Source organism: Nasonia vitripennis, chromosome 2, assembly GCF_009193385.2.
Source record: "Nasonia vitripennis strain AsymCx chromosome 2, Nvit_psr_1.1, whole genome shotgun sequence".
NCBI lineage: Eukaryota > Metazoa > Arthropoda > Insecta > Hymenoptera > Pteromalidae > Nasonia > Nasonia vitripennis.
Window position 1 is genome coordinate 10,632,424 of NC_045758.1, and position 20,214 is coordinate 10,652,637.

At 44.8% G+C, this 20,214-nt stretch overlaps 5 protein-coding genes across 7 annotated transcripts in view; 3 read left to right on the forward strand and 2 right to left on the reverse strand.

Annotated features, from left to right (window-relative positions):
* Positions 1 to 20,214, reverse strand: part of LOC100123734 (cadherin-23) — a 54,230-nt gene that overhangs the window by 7,295 nt on the left and 26,721 nt on the right. Inside the window, exons 1-2 of one of the 2 annotated variants that reach the window (XM_001607385.4) lie at positions 4,309 to 4,634; positions 212 to 547 (exon numbers count right to left, since the gene is read on the reverse strand). In XM_001607385.4, coding sequence (XP_001607435.2) covers positions 212 to 539 — 328 coding nt within the window. In that variant the 5' untranslated portion in view covers positions 540 to 547; positions 4,309 to 4,634. Of the gene's footprint in view, positions 1 to 211; positions 548 to 4,308; positions 4,635 to 20,214 lie in introns of those variants that run through there. The other variant, XM_031923598.1, reaches the window with a different exon arrangement.
* On the forward strand, positions 9,556 to 12,185 carry LOC100123731 (basic helix-loop-helix neural transcription factor TAP). The gene is made up of 3 exons (XM_001607379.4): positions 9,556 to 9,699; positions 9,878 to 10,096; positions 10,341 to 12,185. Exons 2-3 carry the CDS (start codon positions 9,899 to 9,901, stop codon positions 11,010 to 11,012), a joined length of 870 nt encoding a protein of 289 aa, XP_001607429.2. The 5' UTR covers positions 9,556 to 9,699; positions 9,878 to 9,898; the 3' UTR covers positions 11,013 to 12,185.
* LOC100120544 (nasonin-1 precursor) lies at positions 16,044 to 16,757 on the forward strand. The gene is made up of 2 exons (XM_001607838.6): positions 16,044 to 16,380; positions 16,515 to 16,757. The coding sequence occupies exons 1-2, from the start codon at positions 16,311 to 16,313 to the stop codon at positions 16,613 to 16,615; spliced, it is 171 nt and encodes a 56-aa protein (XP_001607888.1). The 5' UTR covers positions 16,044 to 16,310; the 3' UTR covers positions 16,616 to 16,757.
* Positions 17,732 to 18,166, reverse strand: LOC100123729 (nasonin-3). The gene is made up of 2 exons (NM_001177765.1): positions 18,050 to 18,166; positions 17,732 to 17,953 (listed from the first exon to the last, which is right to left on the reverse strand). The coding sequence occupies exons 1-2, from the start codon at positions 18,126 to 18,128 to the stop codon at positions 17,841 to 17,843; spliced, it is 192 nt and encodes a 63-aa protein (NP_001171236.1). The 5' UTR covers positions 18,129 to 18,166; the 3' UTR covers positions 17,732 to 17,840.
* LOC100462678 (nasonin-2) lies at positions 18,686 to 20,002 on the forward strand. 2 transcript variants are annotated; one of them, NM_001185004.1, is made up of 2 exons: positions 18,686 to 18,813; positions 19,037 to 20,002. In NM_001185004.1, exons 1-2 carry the CDS (start codon positions 18,747 to 18,749, stop codon positions 19,555 to 19,557), a joined length of 588 nt encoding a protein of 195 aa, NP_001171933.1. In that variant the 5' UTR covers positions 18,686 to 18,746; the 3' UTR covers positions 19,558 to 20,002. The 2 variants fall into 2 exon arrangements, with proteins under 2 accessions (NP_001171933.1, XP_031778373.1); XM_031922513.1 differs by having other exon boundaries at positions 19,142 to 19,656.

Consider the following 20,214-nt stretch of genomic DNA (forward strand, 5'->3'; position numbering starts at 1 on the left):
TCTCGTGAAATAATACCTTTTCTAGCTCAGTAACTTTCAAACCTCATATACCCAGTGCACTTTTAAAAAAGCCAACAACCCGCATACCCCGATAAATCAATTACTCGCACCACCGATCGATCGATCACTCGCACAACACAGTTAGACAACCTACTTGTCTCTCTCCCCACAACAGACACGCAGCACTTCCTCTCTCGCAGAATTCACCTACCGGTTATGCTAATGATGACTTCGATAAGATCCTGCGCTTCGCGATCCAGTGCCTTCCTGAGGACGACGACGCCGGTCTCGCGATCGACGGTGAAGTGTTCGCCGCTGATGGAGTAGTGCAGTCTCGAGCCCTCCGGATCCTCGGCCTGTAAAGTGTAGACAGGCGCCCCGGGTTGAGTTCCTTCCGACACGGCCAGTCGAGCCATGTCACCGCCGGATATGAAATGTGGCGCCCGATTTATCACCTGAGGCCTGGCGATCGGTAACAGGCTCATCGCCAGCAGCGCGAGATTCAGGAGCTCGGGCATTTTGATCGTCGGTTTCTTCATCCTCGCGCCTGTAAGACACAAGAGAATTGTTTATTAGAGGATGGAGTTTTTGAGAACTTTCTACCGCGCGCTCTCGACAGTTATGTGAAACTTTTCTGGTTTAATGCATCGACTGCCGTTTTTGTATACGACCTCTGCGATTTTATGTGTACGATTATGTTATGTACTGTTTTGCTTTACGTGGAAAGAAAGTCGGCGTGACTGTTCGGGAATGGATCTGTTCACGCTTTCGAGGCCATATTATTCTTTATGTTTTCAGAAATTTTCATTCCCCTGCGCGAATTTTCTCGAATTTTTTCTACGCTCGAGCTAAACTTTTTACACCCTCTCGAACGAAATGGCACTTGACCTGCTATAAATTGACATAATCGCATCGGGAAGTGAAGTAAACACGGTCTGCATCTCCATTACGTCAATTTCAGTCCACAGCATTTCATACAACGCAACCGAAAAAACTACGCAACGAGCTATAAACTTAACGTTTGATCCATTAAAATCAGCGAGACTTTACTACTTCACGGTATACGACCGTTGCGTATCTCGTCGCTGCGGAAAATGTAAGAGTGGTATGCCGTACACCATAAAATTTTAAGCGCCGCCGCTCTCTACAATTTTTTGCGTCAGGGAAATTCAATTCTCGCTAATCGACGGTTATTCGGTCTATACAAATTCATCACGCGAGCTCCGAATGAGTTGTACAGTTGTAAAAGCTAACGAGAATCGCGGGGCGTGTTTTTAATTCTAATTGATTCGATGACGTCGGTGGCGTAGCCTCGAACAACCCACAAGTCACTCGAGAACTCGCGTATGCATTACAAGCATATAATGACGTACCAAAATAACGTTTCAATACAAGTTCATCAATCTCGGTAATCGTTACTCGGCCTTCAATAACTTTCTATAACTAATCAATCATTCCAAATAAGGTGACACACATATATTCACAGTCGCTCATAGCTGCACACAGGCTTTTCAGAAAACAAAACATTTTCACGCCTGGCGTACCATACACACTCGCGGCGCATTCTCGCAGCGAACTTTCACCGCAACGCACGCGCTCTTTTTATCTCCCGTATACCTATACATATAACACACAGACAGAGAGCTCATAGAGCGAGCGCCGCTTTCCGCGAGACAACGGGGAGCAAACGCAATTTGCTCGGGCGCCTTTCAATATAACGAGAGCGATTACGCCAACTCGCTCGCTCGCACACACGCGCGCGTATACATAGACTTTCTCGCGCAAATCCAAGCTTGCGCAATCCTCCGCGCATTGTGTGTACATACTGCAGCATGCGTGCGAGCAGAGGGAAGGTCCGCCTCGTTTAAACGACGGGGGGATTAATGACACGGCATCGCGCCGGCTCTCGCTCTTACAAGTAGATTCCGCGAAGATGATTTCCCCGCTCGCTTATGGATAATATATAACGCTCGGCCTTGTGTCTCGTTATACGCATATGCATGAACGGGTAAACAAACTGCATAGTCGAGTAAGCGAATTCGGATCGCGTAATCCTCGTAATTAGCTCGCGCCGCAATTACGCGCGCTTTTATAAATGAGCTGTGCAGTATATGCGCGAGATGAGACGTGCTCAAGTTGAATTACGCAAGGGAATCGCCGGAGCAATTTCGAGTCCTATTGAAGTCCGAGGCTGATTCGACTGTCACGTTGTTATTACGCTTTTTGCATGCGGCAGTCACGACACGCGTCGCGTCGTTCGGTGATCCTCTCTTCATTCGACGCGCGACGCTGACTCAAAACGTGGTGGTTTGTGTGATGTAGGAAGAAAGGCCGTCCTTAATTTCGCGGGTAAAGATTGTCATTTCGAGCCTCCGAGTCAATTATACCCGGAAGGCTCTTTGATCGAGACGTCGCTGTGTTGTTCTTCTATTAAATTCCACAGTTCCTCATTGTACGCTAATTTTTCGTGAATAATTTGAAATTCACAGAGAGGGAGAGAGAGAGAGAGAGAGAGAGAGAGAGAGAGAGGCCTCGCGACATCTGTTATGAATCATCTCCCGTAAACGTCGGGTTTCGCTTCGGAGCCAAGTCTCGCCGCAAAAGAGAATGTAAAGTAGTATCCCGATGCTGCCGCCGGTTCGTAAAGTACCGCACTGAGGGTATGCATTATTTTTAAAATCGCAGCGCGTACAATGCGAAGATGGATCCACTTAGATAGAGGAGCGCTTAGTTTTTCTCGTAAGGACTTTCGAAACTGGGAGCGTGCGGTAATCGGATTATTAAATCGGCTTTTATCGCATCGGGCAGAGCCGTGCGGTTTCTTTCCCAGCGCGTGAGCGCACTGACGTAACGTCGAAGAAAAGTAAACGGATCGCAAAAAAGCGTTTCTTCTTCGGCTTCGATGCGGTGTGGGTTTCGAATGATCGATCTTTGATTCTTGGAAAAAAAATGAATTGGCTGTATTGAACGCACGTCGATGAAAAAATCGGTTTAAAAGTCGATTTTGCCCTTGGCGCGAAGGTGAAAGTATCGTGATCCTTTTTTTGCTTCGGAGGCTTGATGCTAAGTATCCGCTTTTCATTATAGAGACGTTATAAACAAAAAATCTCGGCGCTCCGAATATTAATCTTGTGGATTCATTGTCAATCGTCGAATGTAAAAAACTAAAGATTTTACCTTCTGAAGAATATCCGTACGAACGACGAAGTCGCGCACGCACACGAATGGAATACGATTCTGAGGTCATTGTCAACCAGAACAGGTTGTGCGCGAAAATAACTCGATGAGACGATCGCGATTGTGTACCGGATTATAGAGTCTGTGATTGCAGTTATAAAACTGTACTTAGATTTCTGTTACTTGAAAGAACTCGAGCGCCTATTTTACATAACAAAGAAGGTACGTCAAATACAGCGACTGTCAGTGTCAAGTTTACACCGAAAAAAAAGCCAGCAACAACCGAGATATAACACAATGGACTCATTGAATGGAAAAAACAATAGCTCGTAAAGTCGAATCGTTCAATTAACGCTCTGGAATAGCATCTCCTCTTCAAAAAGCGCGTAAACCTCCGTATCCTCCCCGTCCAGTCTAGCAACGACTATAGCATAGGATATAGCTCTCCGCCCCCGTACAGCAAGCTATAATACTCTCTCTCTCTCTCCCTCTCTACAGGCATTGAAATCCCCGAGAGCGCAGCGAGGTCAAGACACGAGGACTTTTCGGCCGACGAACCACAAGGTGTCCGAGTGCACGCGTACTGACCGTCGCGAAAACATCGGGCAGCCGCGTGCATCGCCGCCAAAATCGATCCTCTGCGAGGATTCTGCGCTGCAATACGCTATACTTAGTGCAACTTCGCTATATGCATATAGTGTAAGTTATCCGGATATATCCGACGTACACGAGAGAAAGGTGTCAGGAGTTTATGCTCCTGGTGACCGAGAGATGCATGACGCGCGCGCGCGCGCGATCGCCGGAGGATGAGATCCAGTTCCGAAAAGGTGCCACACGGCAGAAGAAGAAGAAGAGGAGGCGAAAGAAAGAGAAGCGCGCTGACTTATACACGCGTATGCGTAACTGTTATTCCCGACTAGTCTCGCGGGTTACTTCTCTTTCTCTCTTTCGTCGTCCTAGAGAGAAAGAAAGAGAGCCAGAGAGACTGTTAATCGCAGCCGCGCGCGGAGCGTCGAGAGAAAAAAACCGTTACGCCGCTGCTGCTTCCTCGTGCGTGTACACTACAGGCATCTTTCAACTCCGCGTTTTACACCTCTTTCACGATAACTCAAAAATCTTCCGAAGCCTTACCTTTCAATCGACCAGCAGCAAGCAAAGATCTCTCGCCCTCTCCGAGATCGGTATCACCTCGTCATGATCGTCACCGGAGTCACCCACTGTCCCCCTGATGCGCACTGCACACCGTCAACTGTGATACTTTTAAATTAAAAAAAAACCGACTCAAAACTGCAGGAGAATCATCTTCGCCGCACGGCGCTGGCGGCGACGAGTATAAACAACAACTGGCGTGGAGAGGAACCGGTGTCTCGCGCGCTCGCGCTTGGTCTCTCCGCTATACTACCTGTAGCTGCGCTGCCGCGGCATCGCAAGGAGGCAAGCAGGTATGCGGGCGCCTTTGGCCGTAGGAGTGGAAGGAATGGAGACCGAGAGACAGACTGAGCCTGCCTGCAGGGTGGGAGAACGAGGAGGAAGGAGCGAGCATTTGGAACGGCTTTGCAGCCTTATAGCAGCAGCAGCAGCTTTGTGTGCTCCGGTGTCCCGGTGAGCGCGATTCCGAGTCCCTTCGGTGTATACCTGTATAATGTAGGAGAGCCGGGCTATGGAGTTACTGGGTGAGGGAGTTGGATGATTGGATGCCGCGAGTTACGAGCCTATGAGAATTGGATTTTGGGATGTGTATTGTTTTACCTGGGAATGTTTTTGCGCTATACATGAGATTTAGGGTGCCGATCTGTTATGCCGTGTAAAAGATCGGTATCGCGCGGACCAAATGGAATATGCAAAGTGCGGTAGCACCGAGCCTCGTGAATTCCTATAGGTATGCATGATAATATACAAGAAAATTTCCATACGCGCCGCGTGCACACGCGAATTGAAAGCACATCGTCGCAAAAAGCTTCTTTACGACTGAGCAACAAGCCAAGGAATTCCTCGTAAATTAAAACTTTCCAGCGAAGCGAGTTATTAGCGAACTTTCACGACAATATACGTAAAACTCGAGGGAAGGAAAAAGGACGCATCGCCTATATGAACACCGGAAAACATCCGCGCGGTATTGCATAGCGGTAGCGCGATCGGCGGCGCGAGTTCTTAGACAAAAGTCTCTTTCTCTCTCACTCGCGTATATAGAGTTAGTCGGTCTGCCGGTCGGGAGAATGCCCGGCACAGCGTATATAGGTATATACCTGGTGTATCCGAGGAGAGGGAGCGAGGTACAGTTAAGAGAAGGCCCGAGCGTCTCTCGCGCGCGCGATTATAGGAGCGCCAGCTATCGGTTTCCTTCGCCGCCTCGTCGAGGAGATCGTTAAGTCGGGCAAGGCACACTTTTGCCCCTGTATTCGAGGTAGCGATTTTTACAGTGCAGCGCTTGAGACCAGTGCCGAGTCATTTCGTAACACGTTTTTTTGCAGAACAAACATTTCCTATACTTTAGGAGCGGGACAATGACAACGCAAGGGCGTTAAACGATCAGCCGATCCGCGCGAATCTGCATTTCTTATCCTTTCTCTGTAACATAGCTACAGGCGCATCATCATCCTCATCGGGATCGCGTGCTGCTCGGCGCCCCGAAAATCAGCATAATAATGCCCCGCGCAAAAGTGAACTATTCGCGCCTATACATACGCGCCGTCAAAGGGAGGCGCGCTCGCTCATAATAGCTCTGACTGAATAATCCTATATTCCTACGAAATTATGCGTCGGCTCGCGAACAATACCGGCCCGCATAGAACACTGCGCTCCCGCCAGTCTCGCTCTCTCGATTCTTTTCGCGCTGCCGCGCGTCGCTGTATATACCGACTGAGTTGCATTTCAGAGGAGAGGGTAAGCTGATATTATAGCCTGGTAAATGGGGTATGGGAATGAACTCCCGTGCCGCCGTTGGCTTTGTTAACCTACTTCTCACGAGAGTGTGCTAAGGATCGAGTGCGCTGTGCATCGCCGGTTACTCCTTATCGCGAATCGATAGTATATGTGTGTACTGTATGTACTGACTTTGCGCTATCAGTTGGTGCTGCACTCGTTTCGTTTAACTGTAAAAACGGAGAAAAATTATGTGTTCTCCATGTACGATTACGGGAATCAGAAAGTGACGAAAGTAAATATTGCATTTACTCGCTAGATTCGAATTGGACAAAAAATTACATTCCACATTTCCTAGGTCAAAAGTTGTCGAAAATGAATATTTTACGTTTTGTATAACTGACATTTCATACAACCAAATTCCTCTCTCAGTGTATTCACGCTTGAAAATTTATTCGACGCTGTGAGTAACAAGAAAATTCAATCAGAAAGAGAGTACACACGCGACCTTGGAAAAAGGCGCGAAGTATTAAATTGATTGCCGCGCCTCACGGAAAAACGTGAAATCGACCCCTTTCAACGCAAAGCGTGTATAGAGACACGCGCTCACCCTTTTTTATTTGATTTTCGATTATGCATGCCGCGAAAGCAAATCTTTCGTGTAATTTTCGATGATTTTTTACGGCGGCCTCGATTTCACGCCTTTTGTCGATGACCGAGCAGCAAACGTATACATGAAATTTTTCGAACGCCGAATGGCAAAGGGGTTAGGTACTGGCGATGATCTACCGTTTTACCGCTCTTTTTCGAACAGCGAATTCTTCACGCGCGAGTCGAGAAAAGATGAGGGGAAAAATGTGAAAAATTACGATACGGTGCGCTACGACCCTGCTCGAGGCATCACCCCTTTTTTTCGGGGTTTTCAAAGTTATTTATTGCGAGCCCGTTTTAGGTGCAACATGGTTGGCTTGTTATTTAATTAAAAATATTGCCTTTATGTTAATTTTTCAATACACAATGAAGGCCTGTAGTTTTTTTTAACAAATAATAGCTATATACATTGAACTAGTCGTTAGGTATTGTTATCAGTTTTGAACAAGCTTGTTGGCTTACTGCTCGGGCCTCTCATGCTGTAACTGCCTAAGTCTAATATAATATGTTATTTTTTCAAAAATGAACTTTGATGATACACTTGAGAAGCTATATGCATACAATTGCTATATGTATTTTGATCATATGCAAATGCGTTATTCGCATCTGTGCGTACGTTAATAAACGACAACACCCATCGACACGATAGGATAGTACATATAGACAACGTACATTACTTATCTAACACGCAGAGAGGGAGAAAGGCATGTAGCATAAAGCTTCGCTGCATCAAGTACAAGGTATAATCGATTGATCAGACATAAAAAATCCACTGCTTATAAATATCCCCAAAGAGCGTGTCGAATCGTCGATTCGTCACAGAATGTGTGTGTAAAAGCCTGCAACGCTTTTAGCACCCTTTCTTCTCAGTCTGTGTATGCAATCACCATTTAGAAGGGCAAATAAAACGCTTCGATTATCCAAAGGACAGATATGAAAAATTTTAATCATCGGCGAAAAAAAATATCACGAATCCGTGTTATTCGACTGATTAAAATATAGATTCACCATAAAAAAATGAATCTCCTCACCTGTTTTTATACTTCAAATTAAAACGCAATCTATAGCCTACAAGCAAGAGATAACCGAGCAAAATCGATGGACACACAAAACACTCGAAGCGCTCGTGCAGCTACAAGATATTTCGCTTCGTGTATGTATACGACTTTTCAGGCGAGACCATCGTATCCGCGGATTCACCGGTAGCGTGGGAATGAAAAGCCATTAGAGAAATCGAAAATTACACGGCGTAGACAAATATTTGTAAGATAGCGCGGGGACAATCCGCGTCACGTGGAAACGAGATAACGCGGAAGCGCAACGACGTGATTGCTGCGGGTGGCGCACGATTACGGATTATCACCTGTGGGGTGATACGCAGTATAGAAATCTTGTGGTTTATTTTTTTTCAGTCTCTGATTTCTGAACGTTTCAACTTGCTTAGATTTTATGATAAAAATATATATTCAGAGCATGAAAAAGACAGAGTAGGCGCCTACCACGATTTAAGTTTAGCATCAAAGCTACCTGTCGGTGAGTCTACGGCATTGACACCTCGTTTTATCAACCAATTGAACGGACAAAGCGACAGATGGCCGTTGCTCGCTTCATGGGATTATCATGCACTCGCTTTTAGTCATATCCCGCATCGTTGGCAAACAAGTGAACTTTGAGCTGGTAATAATATATTCCATCGACCTTGTTGATCGAATGCATCAGAATCCGAAAGTTGAATTTAAAAAAAAAATTGCAGGCAAGCATCTCATGTACAACAAAAAAAAAACGAAATCAAAATTCGCTTCTCTGAAGAAGAGCGCGTGTCACCTGATCACATACATCGGTACCAATCGAATAACCATGTGGTCCCACTTGAAAAAAAAAAGAGGAAGCACTTCCAGCTGTTTCTCTCTCTTCTCCCTCCATTGACACAGCCACGCGACAGGCGCAACAATTGTTGTTGCTCGAATGCATCAGAATCCGAAAGTTGAATTTAAAAAAAAATTGCATGCAAGCATCTCATGTACAACAAAAAAAAACGAAATCAAAATTCGCTTCTCTGAAGAAGAGCGCGTGTCACCTGATCACATACATCGGTACCAATCGAATAACCATGTGGTCTCACTTGAAAAAAAAAAGAGGAAGCACTTCCAGCTGTTTCTCTCTCTTCTCTCTCCATTGACACAGCCACGCGACAGGCGCAACAATGAAAACCGAGAAAAGCCGCGCATGTGTCGAGCATTCGCAGCTCCTCGGCACCGCAACGAAAAAGAAAAAGACGTATCACGCCAAGTCGTCGAAGCCGGGCTGGAGCCAAAAGTAGCAGGCGCCTTTATGCGTGTGATTGTAAAATTTAAGAGCGGTGTAATCAGCCTCGAAACCTCTAATCCCGTAACAAGCCGTATATACCCCTGACTCTTATACCCACACACTGACGGGAGACGCACGCACACACAGACACGAGACGGAGGCACGCGTCGACGGCCGGGTGGCTCTCGCGCACATACGGGGGTAAGAGCAGAGAGCAGAGAGAGCAGAAAGACCGAGTGGGGGTAGAACGGGGCGGGTTCTCGGACCGGCCGACGATGATTACGGGGTGTGCGTGATGCTGCCACGGGGAGAGGGGAGAAGCACACCCCGGACAGGACGTCGGGCCTATATATGCCAGCGAACGACCGCCGACACATGCACAGTCGAAATTTCGCTGCCGAGCAAGCTGGACACGCAAGAAACGCTCTCTCTCTCTCTCTCTCTCTCTCTCTCTCGTAGATAGTTCGACTTCGAGAAGATTGTTTCCTTTTTTTCGATGCTTGCATCCGTGATATGAAAACGCCGTGTCGCTGATACTCGGAGAGTTTTTGAAGAGAAAGCTTTTTTACTCAGTTCTGTGCGAGAGGGTTGATATTTCTCGCTTGCCGGTGTGGTTCCGTCGCGGTGTGTCGAGTGCGAAAGGCGGTATCGGCGAGCGGATCTCTCAACGGTTTTTTCGGCTCCTCGGGCTTAGAAGAGAAGGTACGTCGAGTGCAGATTCAAGTATTTTTCATGCGATCAAATTTAATTTGTCGAGTTTAAAAACATCTTGAATAATCAATTCAAAATTTCCTATTGAGTTTCGATGACTGAAAAATTCAATTTAAAAAATCCAGTAAAAAATTCACGATTTTTAACCAATCGAAATTTTTGCAAAAAGCTGTTTCAGTCCAACAAACAAATGCTGAACATGTCATCCGAGTACTCGTACTGCAGCGAGGGCGGCTTCGACGAGATGTCCAGCTCCTCGGACTCGGGCTTCGACGTGAGCTTCGAGTCTCCGAAACACGACGGTCCCGGCGACTCGATGGCCTTCCCCCAGGGCAAAGACGAGAAGCGCAAGAAGACACGCAACGCGCGCTGCAAGAGCCCCACACAGGTGAGAATCCCATATCCTTTCTCATGCCGCGCACTTCCGACGGAAGATCGCTGCGGCACGCGCGCGAACTCTCTCTTTCGTTTTTGTTATCCCGTGTGCACTGGACACAAAAGTGAACGTTATGCTTCCGATGCATTATGCAGTGCATTGAAAGCGACGCTTCCTCGCGGATGTAGAGTCGCGGATGTTGCGAAATCGGACTTTTATACTCAAAGCCACGTCTTTTTTTCGTTTTCTCCGCTAGGTCCTGCGCATAAAGCGCAACCGTCGGATCAAAGCCAACGACCGCGAGCGTCACCGCATGCACACCCTGAACGACGCCCTCGAGCGTCTCCGCATGGCTCTGCCGACCTTCCCCGAGGACACGAAGCTCACCAAGATCGAGACCCTCCGCTTCGCCCACAACTACATCTGGGCCCTGCAGCAGACCCTCGGCAGCTCTGCCCCGGGCGGCGAGATAACCCTCTCGGTGGGCAACGTCACCGTCAGCATCGGCGAGGGCGGCAACATGATCACCTCCTCGAGCGGCAGCTGCGCCGTCGCCGCTCAGAAGCGCCTGGGACCCAACGGCCAGCCGTTCATCGCCGGAGCCGGTGACTACTGCCCCAACGGCATGTCCATGCCCATGCCGTGGCCCGCCAGCTCCGAGTACGACTGCTACTCCAGCGACCAGAGCGTCAGCCCACCTCAGCACCTCCAGGTGCATCATCCTCAGCCGCAGCCCCAGATCCAGCAGACGCAGCACCAACTCCACATTCAGGCCCAGCCGATCCAGCCCCAGCAGCCGATCCCGGTGGCCCAGCACCACCAGCTTCCCCAGACGGCCAATCATGTGGCCTACTCGCCACCCCAGGGCTGCTACGACCAGAGGATGTACCACTTCACGGAGAGACACGACGTGTACCAGTGCCTCTGAGTGCGTTAAATGCTATCGCCGAGGGTTGTAATTATATGTACTTAAGGGGGGTCTGCCACATAGTGTACAAAGTTCGGAAGCCGTTGGTGTACAGAGAAATATTTTTTGACGTGCGGTTTGGGATATATGGAGTGAAGAAAAACTTTATACTATAATACACGCTTGCGGCTGTATAACGTGAGGAAATTCGTATCGGCTCTTTTTTCTGCATACGGTATCATGGGTCCAAGCCACGTTTGCCTTATATGTAAGCGAGATTTTTACTAAAGTTTTTTCAAAGTTCAGAGTCTTTATTATATACACACGCGGACGGGGAACCGATGCGAATTTTCCACGACTCATATTGAGAAAATAAGATGTAGCGATAGAACGTTCGTAAATTAGTCCTAATAATTTTAGCATGTATAAGGGATTTTTTAAGACAACGAAATTTCTAGTGGAAAGCGTGAAAAAATCTATTTGATATTAATTAATTAGTCAAGATCGCAGATCTTTCACTGATCAACAATCGCATAAGCGATAACGGATAAAATCAACGAATCAAATTAGTGTATCGCGAGAACACAACGAAGCAATTCATCACAATTCGATGGAAAATCAAATCTCGACAAGCAATTGAACGGAGATAAAATGTCCAAAAATCTTAGCTATTAGTACACAAAAAGTAACACTACTTGAGCGTCGGACGCTGCGTCTATAGGTATACACTATACGTCGGCACCGCATCGCAACAACAATTGCGTCCAGAAAGTTTCGTCGTTATCTACTTTGTAAGTTATAGAAAGAGATAAATCTTCTATATATAGATATATTTTTGCGAGAGAAGCACAAAAAGTCCCAAAGATCACCGAAGGACTCTGCGCGACGAGTTCTGCGTTCCTTTCGTTTTCTAGTCATCGATAAGAAGGTACTGAAAGAAAAGAGAAAAAAAATTGATAATAATAAAACACGATCCTCGATCTCGATCATTGCATCCGATGATCTCAATAACTTTTTTTGATACATTATATTATATTATATATATTTTGCGTATAAGTCTAAGGCCAGTGGCAATGCCGCCTTGATCCAGTGCTCTTATATTATACTATTGTATAGCGGAATTCGTGAATCAGGGATAATCATTTTGTACAGAATCGATAATACGATGTCAATAAATCATATTTTACTTATATATAATACATACGACTTTTCGTCATTTATCGCCAATAACCTATGCACCCAAATATGAAATTTCTTCAGTAGAATCAAACTTACGATATGTGTAAGGAAAAGTTAATCATTGATAAAAATCAGGTTTGATTCGGGCACAATGCACTTCACTGGAACGAAGTTCCTAAGCGCCGCTGGCGACGCGTGCCGCACGAGCCATTGTGGAAAATCGGCGCAGCGGCAGATGCATCAGCCACCGCGAACAGGCTTAATCCGTCGGATTACGTGCCAGGCATGATTTTAGCGCCAACGACGCCTTCGTCCAATAAACGCGTCATCGCGCGCACACGCGTCCCGATAAAAAATGGCCTTAGATATAAGGACGAAAGGTGAAGAGGGAAGCGTAACGGTTTTTCCGAAATTCCAAATCGCATAAAGCCTCGATCTACGTGTTTATTTTAGCAGGTTATTTTATAACTCGAGGAAGCCTTCGATCGGTAGAAAAAATATTGACGGTACACCGTGATGTCACTCTAGAAAATTATCGACAGCCATCAGAGTGGCGATTTTGACTTTAGGGAATTAGCCGGATACACAATGGGTGCTTCGCTCGCAAAAGTGGTTGTGGGGTACGTGTGTCTTTGAGTGATCGAGAACTGCGCGCAGTCGTCGAAAATTTTTCGAAGGCACACACGCACACACATCGGGCAAGAATAATCCAAGTGTTGAGAAAATAAACAGCCGAGAGTCGAGCTGCTCGATCAAACTACGTCGCTGTATACGCTATAGGCACTGTACTGCTGGCATCGGAGGAAGTGCGACGCGGAAAGATCTATCAAAACAGGGGGCGCGATGAAAAGAAAATATTTTCCCGACGCTTGCATAAATTCGTCCCGATATCTCGAGTGGCTCGTGCGCGTACGTGGATTACGAGCGGGTATTGTTGTAGGTGGCGCAATTATTCGTCAAAGGGGGAATATGCATTCTACAATATTTTACAAAATCGTTTGCATCGAGAAATGAAAACAAGAAAAAAGATGCACACAACACAGCACGCTTCTCCCGATTCAACCGTGACCGTACGCACACTTGATTTCCTCAACACAAATATCTCCATCAGCGATATTCCGTCGTTTCGTTCGGACTTATTGTGCCGGATTCGTCATACCATTTAACGTCTGATCAATAAAATTGAGCTTCTCCAAGGCCTATTTGCAAACACGGAGCAAGCTGCCGCATCGAATCCGTTAAGGGCGCTCGCTCGCGCGCGCGAGTGATCGGAGTTTCCCCAAATCTCACCAATAATGGTAATGCCTCAATGGAACTATTATGCGGACGATATATCAATGTGTACACAGCCCCAGCGAGAGACAGACGCGGGGACCCAAAGGTGTCGGATTTTTCGAGCTAGGGGCAGTTATAAGCGCCGCGCAGTCCCGCTTTTCGTCGTAATTCTGCACTTTTTTCCGTACTCTTCGCTCAGCTCACGTCTTATATGTGTGCGTTTTGTCCAGGACCATTAAGAGTTGGAGGATTGATTAATGAGAGGCTGCGATACAGTCGGTCTTTTTTGCCGGCGATGTAATGAATTTTCAGGAATATATATGTATATTCCGCGGGGAGAAGATTATGCTACTGCGTATTTGCTCTCTGCGATGGGTTCTTCTGTGCGGAGAAAAAATTTGAATAATGAATTGGCGACTTCGTAAAAAGCGCTATCGAGTGGAGGGCTCGAGGCATAATTTTTTTGCCGCTTTACAAAAATTCAACTGATATTTTTTTTTCAATCTGATATATCCACGCGTATCTCACATTATCGTCAGTTTTCCCGCTCACGGAAATACCGGGCGCTTATCAGCCGACAATCGCTTCCACAAACTTTATCGGCGCGTCGCATCGACTCTTCGATACCCGACAACAACAACAACAAACTCCCTCGGTTTACATCACTCCTCTCCGTCGCATACAACAAAATAAAAAGAAACTCCAACCTCATCGCAAACTTGGAGCTTCAACCCCCCGCAAGCACTACACATGGCAAAAAAAAAACTGTCGATCCAGGAATCGGCTTCCTCATTTTTACCCCGCGCCTCGCACCCCCCGTACACATACATGCACAGTCGCATGCGCACGGCGGCATTTATTCCGATGCAGTTTACGCGCGCACCGAGATTTCTCTTTGATCGAGCTTACTGCGGGTCGTTTCCGTCGAGTGCACATATCGATCGGCCGGCTGGTCGTCGACTCTCTCTCTCTCTCTCTCTCTCTCTCTCTCTCTCTCTCTCACTCACTCTCTCGCGAGTTCGGCCGTCATTGTGCTGGGGTGCTGGTCTGTAGGTAGCTCCGCAGACTGTACTATACGGTGACATACTGCTACGGCTTGACGTGCAGCGAGGCTCCCCCGTAGCGAGTTGTCGAATAACGGGGGAGAGAGAAAGAGAGAGAGAGAGCGAAAAAGTCGGCGTCGTTTTGTGTATTATAATACCAACGCGCGCGACTCTCCCTTATACGCGCAGTGCACACATACGAGCGCGTGCAGTTCCGATTGCTCTCCCGGATTCTGGAAATTTTCGTCAAATTACCCTGACCGATCGCTGCTGGCTGAGCACTTAATCGATGATAAATTACAAGAGCGCGCGCCGGCAGGGATGCTGCTGGGACACGCGCACTTTACAGGACTTTGCACGAGCGCGCACGCATTGGTGCTGTGCCTCGTCGCGCGGAAAGGGGGCTATTCAATGTTCGCTTTTGCAACCGGTTGATTTTTCGAAACTCCAGTCCGAAAGATAGTTGATACGGTGCGCCTTCTTTCGCATCCAATCAATTTATGCACAAATTAGAGGGTATAGCACACTCGAAGACAAAAGATTTCTATAAAGCAATCAACTCTTGCACTCGCATCGCTATTGCCTCGCGCGCACTACTGTCACCATCTCCAACTCCTGCACGGGCTCTCGCGCTTTAATCCACACGTGCCCTTTCTCTCTCCTCTACTCTATATTTCCCTTTAAAACAGCCGAAAAACCTACCATTCCGCGTTCCTTTGAAGCGGCAACACACTACACACACATACTCGCCCTCCGCACGCGGGTATCGCTCGAAAAAGGGCGACGAGAGCGAGTAGAGGAGGCAGCAGCAGCATCGAATTTCCGCATCTGTTTTGAATGCAAAAGGTCCGCTCGGTGTAAAGCATATAGCGCTAGTATAGCACGCGTCCTGCAGCTCACTCGCTCTCTCGGCTTTTCACCATTGTAGCTTGGCATTTGCAGGCTTTTGTGGTAAACCGCGAACAAAGCCCGCTTTTGGGCCACTGCGCTCACGACCACACGGAAGCTTTTGCTTTCTTTCTCGCTTCTACATTATATTCCTCTCTCTCTCTCTCTCTCTATCGCGCCGTGTCTTTCGGACTTATTGTTACGCCGCCGCGCGCCCCGAGATTTATATTAATATGCGCCGATGCAGCCCGAGCTATTCGATCCGCGAGAGACGCGGAGGGTAGATGTGCATGTAACTATAATATCGAAGTATCGTTGCAAGGGAGGAGCGTTTGCACTTAATTTGGTGGATGGATAGATTTTCACGAGGCTTGCTCTCTACCTTTTCGATTTTCCGAGAGAGCTGTTTGAATAAAAATGAAATGAAATTTGTTGAAATCTAAAACTCGTTGATATTCAATCTAAAGATTGCGCATAGAGATTCAGCGGTGCAGAAGCGTCCGAAGAAAAAATTTGATGAACCTTCATCCCGAGAGAGCCTATCTAAACCACTTAAAAGTGAATACTGTAGTAGCATAATACTTTGAACTGCGGAATTATTCACAGAGAGTGCGCTTGAAACGATGAGCAATAAGTCTGTCGGAGCGGGAAGAACCGCTTATCTCGCTATACAAAGTTCCGACTATCTCTGCTTGCACTTGGCCGTGCTTTTAGTGCCGCGCAGTGATTCCCCGAACAGATAATGTAGAAACTTAGTTTATCTGATGTATCAATATTGACAAACATGAAGTTTCGCGCGGAAATTTTTCCCCGGATCGGTCAAAGCTGAGATCGTCGGTTTTGTATAAAATGTTCTGCCGTAGGAGAGCTAACACATAGCAGTACTTGTTTTGCTTTGAACAGAGTCTGAAGAATCGCTCGACTATTCGCAACCATGAAGGCTGTATACTTCGTTTTCCTGCTCGTCGCTGCCCTGGCTTACTTCACGTCCAACGTTGCTGCTGGTGAGTCTATTTTCTTTCACGTGTACAAAACTAAATATGAATAATTTGAGAAACTTTGAACCAGTGTCTTATTTAAGCTATACGCGTTCTGTGCATTGGATTGAAAAATTAACAAATATTTGTTTTTCCTGCAGCTTGCAACGACCGTGACTGTTCGCTCGACTGCATCATGAAGGGCTACAACACTGGTAGTTGCGTTCGTGGAAGCTGTCAGTGCCGTCGTACCAGCGGTTAAAAAGATACCAACACAAGATCTTCTGAACATTGATGGAAGAATTAGACATATTTTCAAAATTATATCCATTTTGATTTTGATATTTTATATTGACCACAAAAAACAATACTATCGCATGAATAAAGCATAAAAACTCTTTAAACATTATGTTATTATTAAACTCTCCCGCATAATAATTATAATATCCTATACAAAACTTTACAGAATATATTTCGGCTACACTATATACCTAATATACTATATAGCGATAGTGACGCCTCCTAGAACTACAATCTGTTATAACAATTGTACTTTTTACTCTCCATATGTTAACCAAAATAAGAATGCGTATCAAATTCGGGACAAGGGTTAACTCTCCCACACTTGATATACGTATTCTTATTTTACAAATTGGTTATATATGAGCGGCTCATGTGCTATAACTGCTAACTTTTCGTTTAAATGAAATATCTTTAAAGTGTGTAATCATAATTCTTGGAAATCAGAGATTCAAAGTTGGCGCCTAAGACTCGTGACTTTTTAATAGGAAAAATAAAAAATTTACCAACTCCACGCCTATTTCGCTAGCTTTATTGCAAAATGAAAGATGTTCGACTCCTCAGGAAACAACATTTACATACGAAAATTTTTGTATTGCAATGAGGAACATTGCCAACGATTCAACACACACTAACATAATATATGGATGCAAATCAATCGCAGAAAAAAAAATGAATTAGTGGAGGGAAACAGTTTTAAGGTGTGTACCGAAATGAATTGCTGTGTTTTGCGAAAATTTTACTATTGTATATGTTGGAATCAGTACTTCCCAGAAAGTAACACTTCTTACTGATAAAGATAGGTATTCAACGTGCTGTCAAGAGTTAAGCTATTAATGAAAAAGCTTTATAATAGTGAATTACAGAGTTTTAAAAGTGTATTTGAAATAGGTGTAAAAATGTTTAGAACTATAAAACAGTCTTTGGAAAGCGTTTGTACGGATGTTCGTACAGATTTTCTTAATGATGGGTGTTTGTGTGCGTGTGCGCGTGCGCATGTGTGTGGGTTCAGACATTGCGTTCTTTTAAAAACGTGTCGATTTTCAGGTTTTTTTTATACCATTGAACAGCAAATTAATTAAATTGTCAGATTCATTTTATTTAGAAAGTAAACATTAATTACAAAATATTCTTTGATGAAATTAAATTATTGCTTAATGTTGTAATGAATAAACTCTTTGCAACAGTTATGGCCGGATGCCTCCAATTTTCTGACTACATACGCATTGGAGTTGAATGCATTCTCCTTTCATGAAGTTCTTAAAAAGACATTCTTGTTGGCATCTCCACGGGCTGCAGTCTAGAAAGACAGAGGCGGATACATCAAAATGAATACATCGAGCAATAGTCAATAATTTATTCAAATAAGAATAATTAGTTAAGAGACAATGCTTACGTGGAATAGCAGAAGCTTCAATAGTGGTGAAATAGGTCAGTGCAACGAGCAGTAAGACGACGAAGTATACAGTCTTCATGGTTTTGGATATAGCGATTTGTTGAACTTGGACTAAAACAGAACAGTGTTGCTTCTGTCAAGATGTTCCCGCTTTTATACTCCACAGATAAAAACTTGCTGTTAAAAATGATTGAATGGCGATAATTATGTCAACTGAAAGATTGCGATATGACGGCGTTGGGTAATCACATCGGTACACTACAAAACACAAGTCGGTCGGTACTTCCCGAATTTCAAAGAAATCAATGATTAAGCGCTGAATGCATATAGCACTTGAGAATATTTCCAAATATAATCTTTAAAATTAGCGAGTAAATGTAATAAAATTATACATATGAATGTTACCATTTAGATATAATAACTGATAAGCCGTCAATCATACATCTTTGATCTTGAATAGTATTCAAAACAACAGTTACTGAGATTTTTATCTCCTGTACTTTTGTTCAGTAATTGAGCTTTTTCCTTATTTCGCAATATTAATTGATAAAGTAATTGATACACAATTATAGAAAAGTATATCCCCTATTGTTCTGATAAGCTGATTATTGGAATATATAAGCCACTGTCAATTGACCGATGAGCATAGAACTCGTTTCGCTTTAGACCAGTCTAAAGAATTACCAAACTAGCAAACATGAAGTCTGTATACTTTGCCTTCCTGCTCGTCATCGCTGCGGCTTACTTCACTGCCACTGTTGCAGGTGAGAATAATATTCTTTTTTTTTCGTATTTTTTATTACAATTTTAGTATATTCACCACTTATGCCTAAAACCACAAGTTTTATTACTGAATTTTTACTCTGATTTTTTTATTTTACACATAAAATGTTCTTAATTCCTTCATGGTACAATAAAAAAAAGATACAAAATATTATATTTAATCATAATATGTTGAATATTAAAATTTGAATAATGTTTTTTCAGCTTGCAATGACAGAGACTGCTCCCTCGACTGCATCATGAAGGGATACAACACCGGTGGCTGCTCTAATGGAAACTGCCAGTGTCGTCGTACCCGCGCTGTTGCAGCTTGCAATGATAGAGACTGCTCCTTGGACTGCATCATGAAGGGATACAACACCGGTGGCTGCTCTAATGGAAACTGCCAGTGTCGTCGTACCCGCGCTGTTGCAGCTTGCAATGATAGAGACTGCTCCTTGGACTGCATCATGAAGGGATACAACACCGGTGGCTGCTCTAATGGAAACTGCCAGTGTCGTCGTACCCGCGCTGTTGCAGCTTGCAATGATAGAGACTGCTCCTTGGACTGCATCATGAAGGGATACAACACCGGTGGCTGCTCTAATGGAAACTGCCAGTGTCGTCGTACCCGCGCTGTTGCAGCTTGCAATGATAGAGACTGCTCCTTGGACTGCATCATGAAGGGATACAACACCGGTGGCTGCGTTAATGGAAACTGCCAGTGTCGTCGTACCAGCGGTTAAATGCATAATTATAGTTCCATCAAATTCGGTTTTCCAATCAAGTCAAAACTTTGAAGAACAATCCATAAATTTTCTTGTTCACTTCATGAAACTTTTAAATGTGTAATATTTTATACTTTCCCATTTCCAAATTCTTTAAACCAAAATTTTTTCTTTTCCAAATTTTTTAAGTTTTCAAAATTTCCTAAAATTTAGAGCAATCACAGTCATATAAATGTATGTATGTATTTATGTACACAAATGCCTTTGGACTATCAAGCTGACCTATAATCTTTAAATAATGTTTCCTACTATAATCAGTCGAACACTTATTTTTAGTCTTGTAGGCAAGTTTATCAATCACTTATAAATAAAATTATAGTACATCAGTGTATACATAATATTTCTCGACTTATCGCTAAAGATTAATCGATCAAAATTTAACAATAAAGCTTTTAAATTCAATCAAACAAAACGGAGCGGTAATATAATATATGAAATATCTGACCCAAAAGAAATTGTCTACTCAGCTTTGCCGTGAAACTCACTTAATCTAAAAATGAAAAATACATAAATTGTAGTTTTGTATAAGCCCTTCCTCTTTTTAACTTCTCACACAGGCGTCGTCCTATAAATGTACCTGATGGCATGCTAAGACACGCGACCTACCTCTCGCGC

Coding starts and splice junctions, on each gene's coding strand:
- LOC100462678 (NM_001185004.1), top strand. CDS start 18,747: ATGAAGTCTGTATACTTTGCCTTCCTGCTCGTCATCGCTGCGGCTTAC. Junction 18,814..19,036: donor CTTCACTGCCACTGTTGCAG/GTGAGAATAATA, acceptor ATGTTTTTTCAG/CTTGCAATGACAGAGACTGC.
- LOC100123731 (XM_001607379.4), top strand. CDS start 9,899: ATGCTGAACATGTCATCCGAGTACTCGTACTGCAGCGAGGGCGGCTTC. Junction 10,097..10,340: donor GCTGCAAGAGCCCCACACAG/GTGAGAATCCCA, acceptor TTTCTCCGCTAG/GTCCTGCGCATAAAGCGCAA.
- LOC100123729 (NM_001177765.1), bottom strand. CDS start 18,128: ATGAAGACTGTATACTTCGTCGTCTTACTGCTCGTTGCACTGACCTAT. Junction 17,954..18,049: donor TGAAGCTTCTGCTATTCCAC/GTAAGCATTGTC, acceptor CTGTCTTTCTAG/ACTGCAGCCCGTGGAGATGC.
- LOC100120544 (XM_001607838.6), top strand. CDS start 16,311: ATGAAGGCTGTATACTTCGTTTTCCTGCTCGTCGCTGCCCTGGCTTAC. Junction 16,381..16,514: donor CACGTCCAACGTTGCTGCTG/GTGAGTCTATTT, acceptor TTTTTCCTGCAG/CTTGCAACGACCGTGACTGT.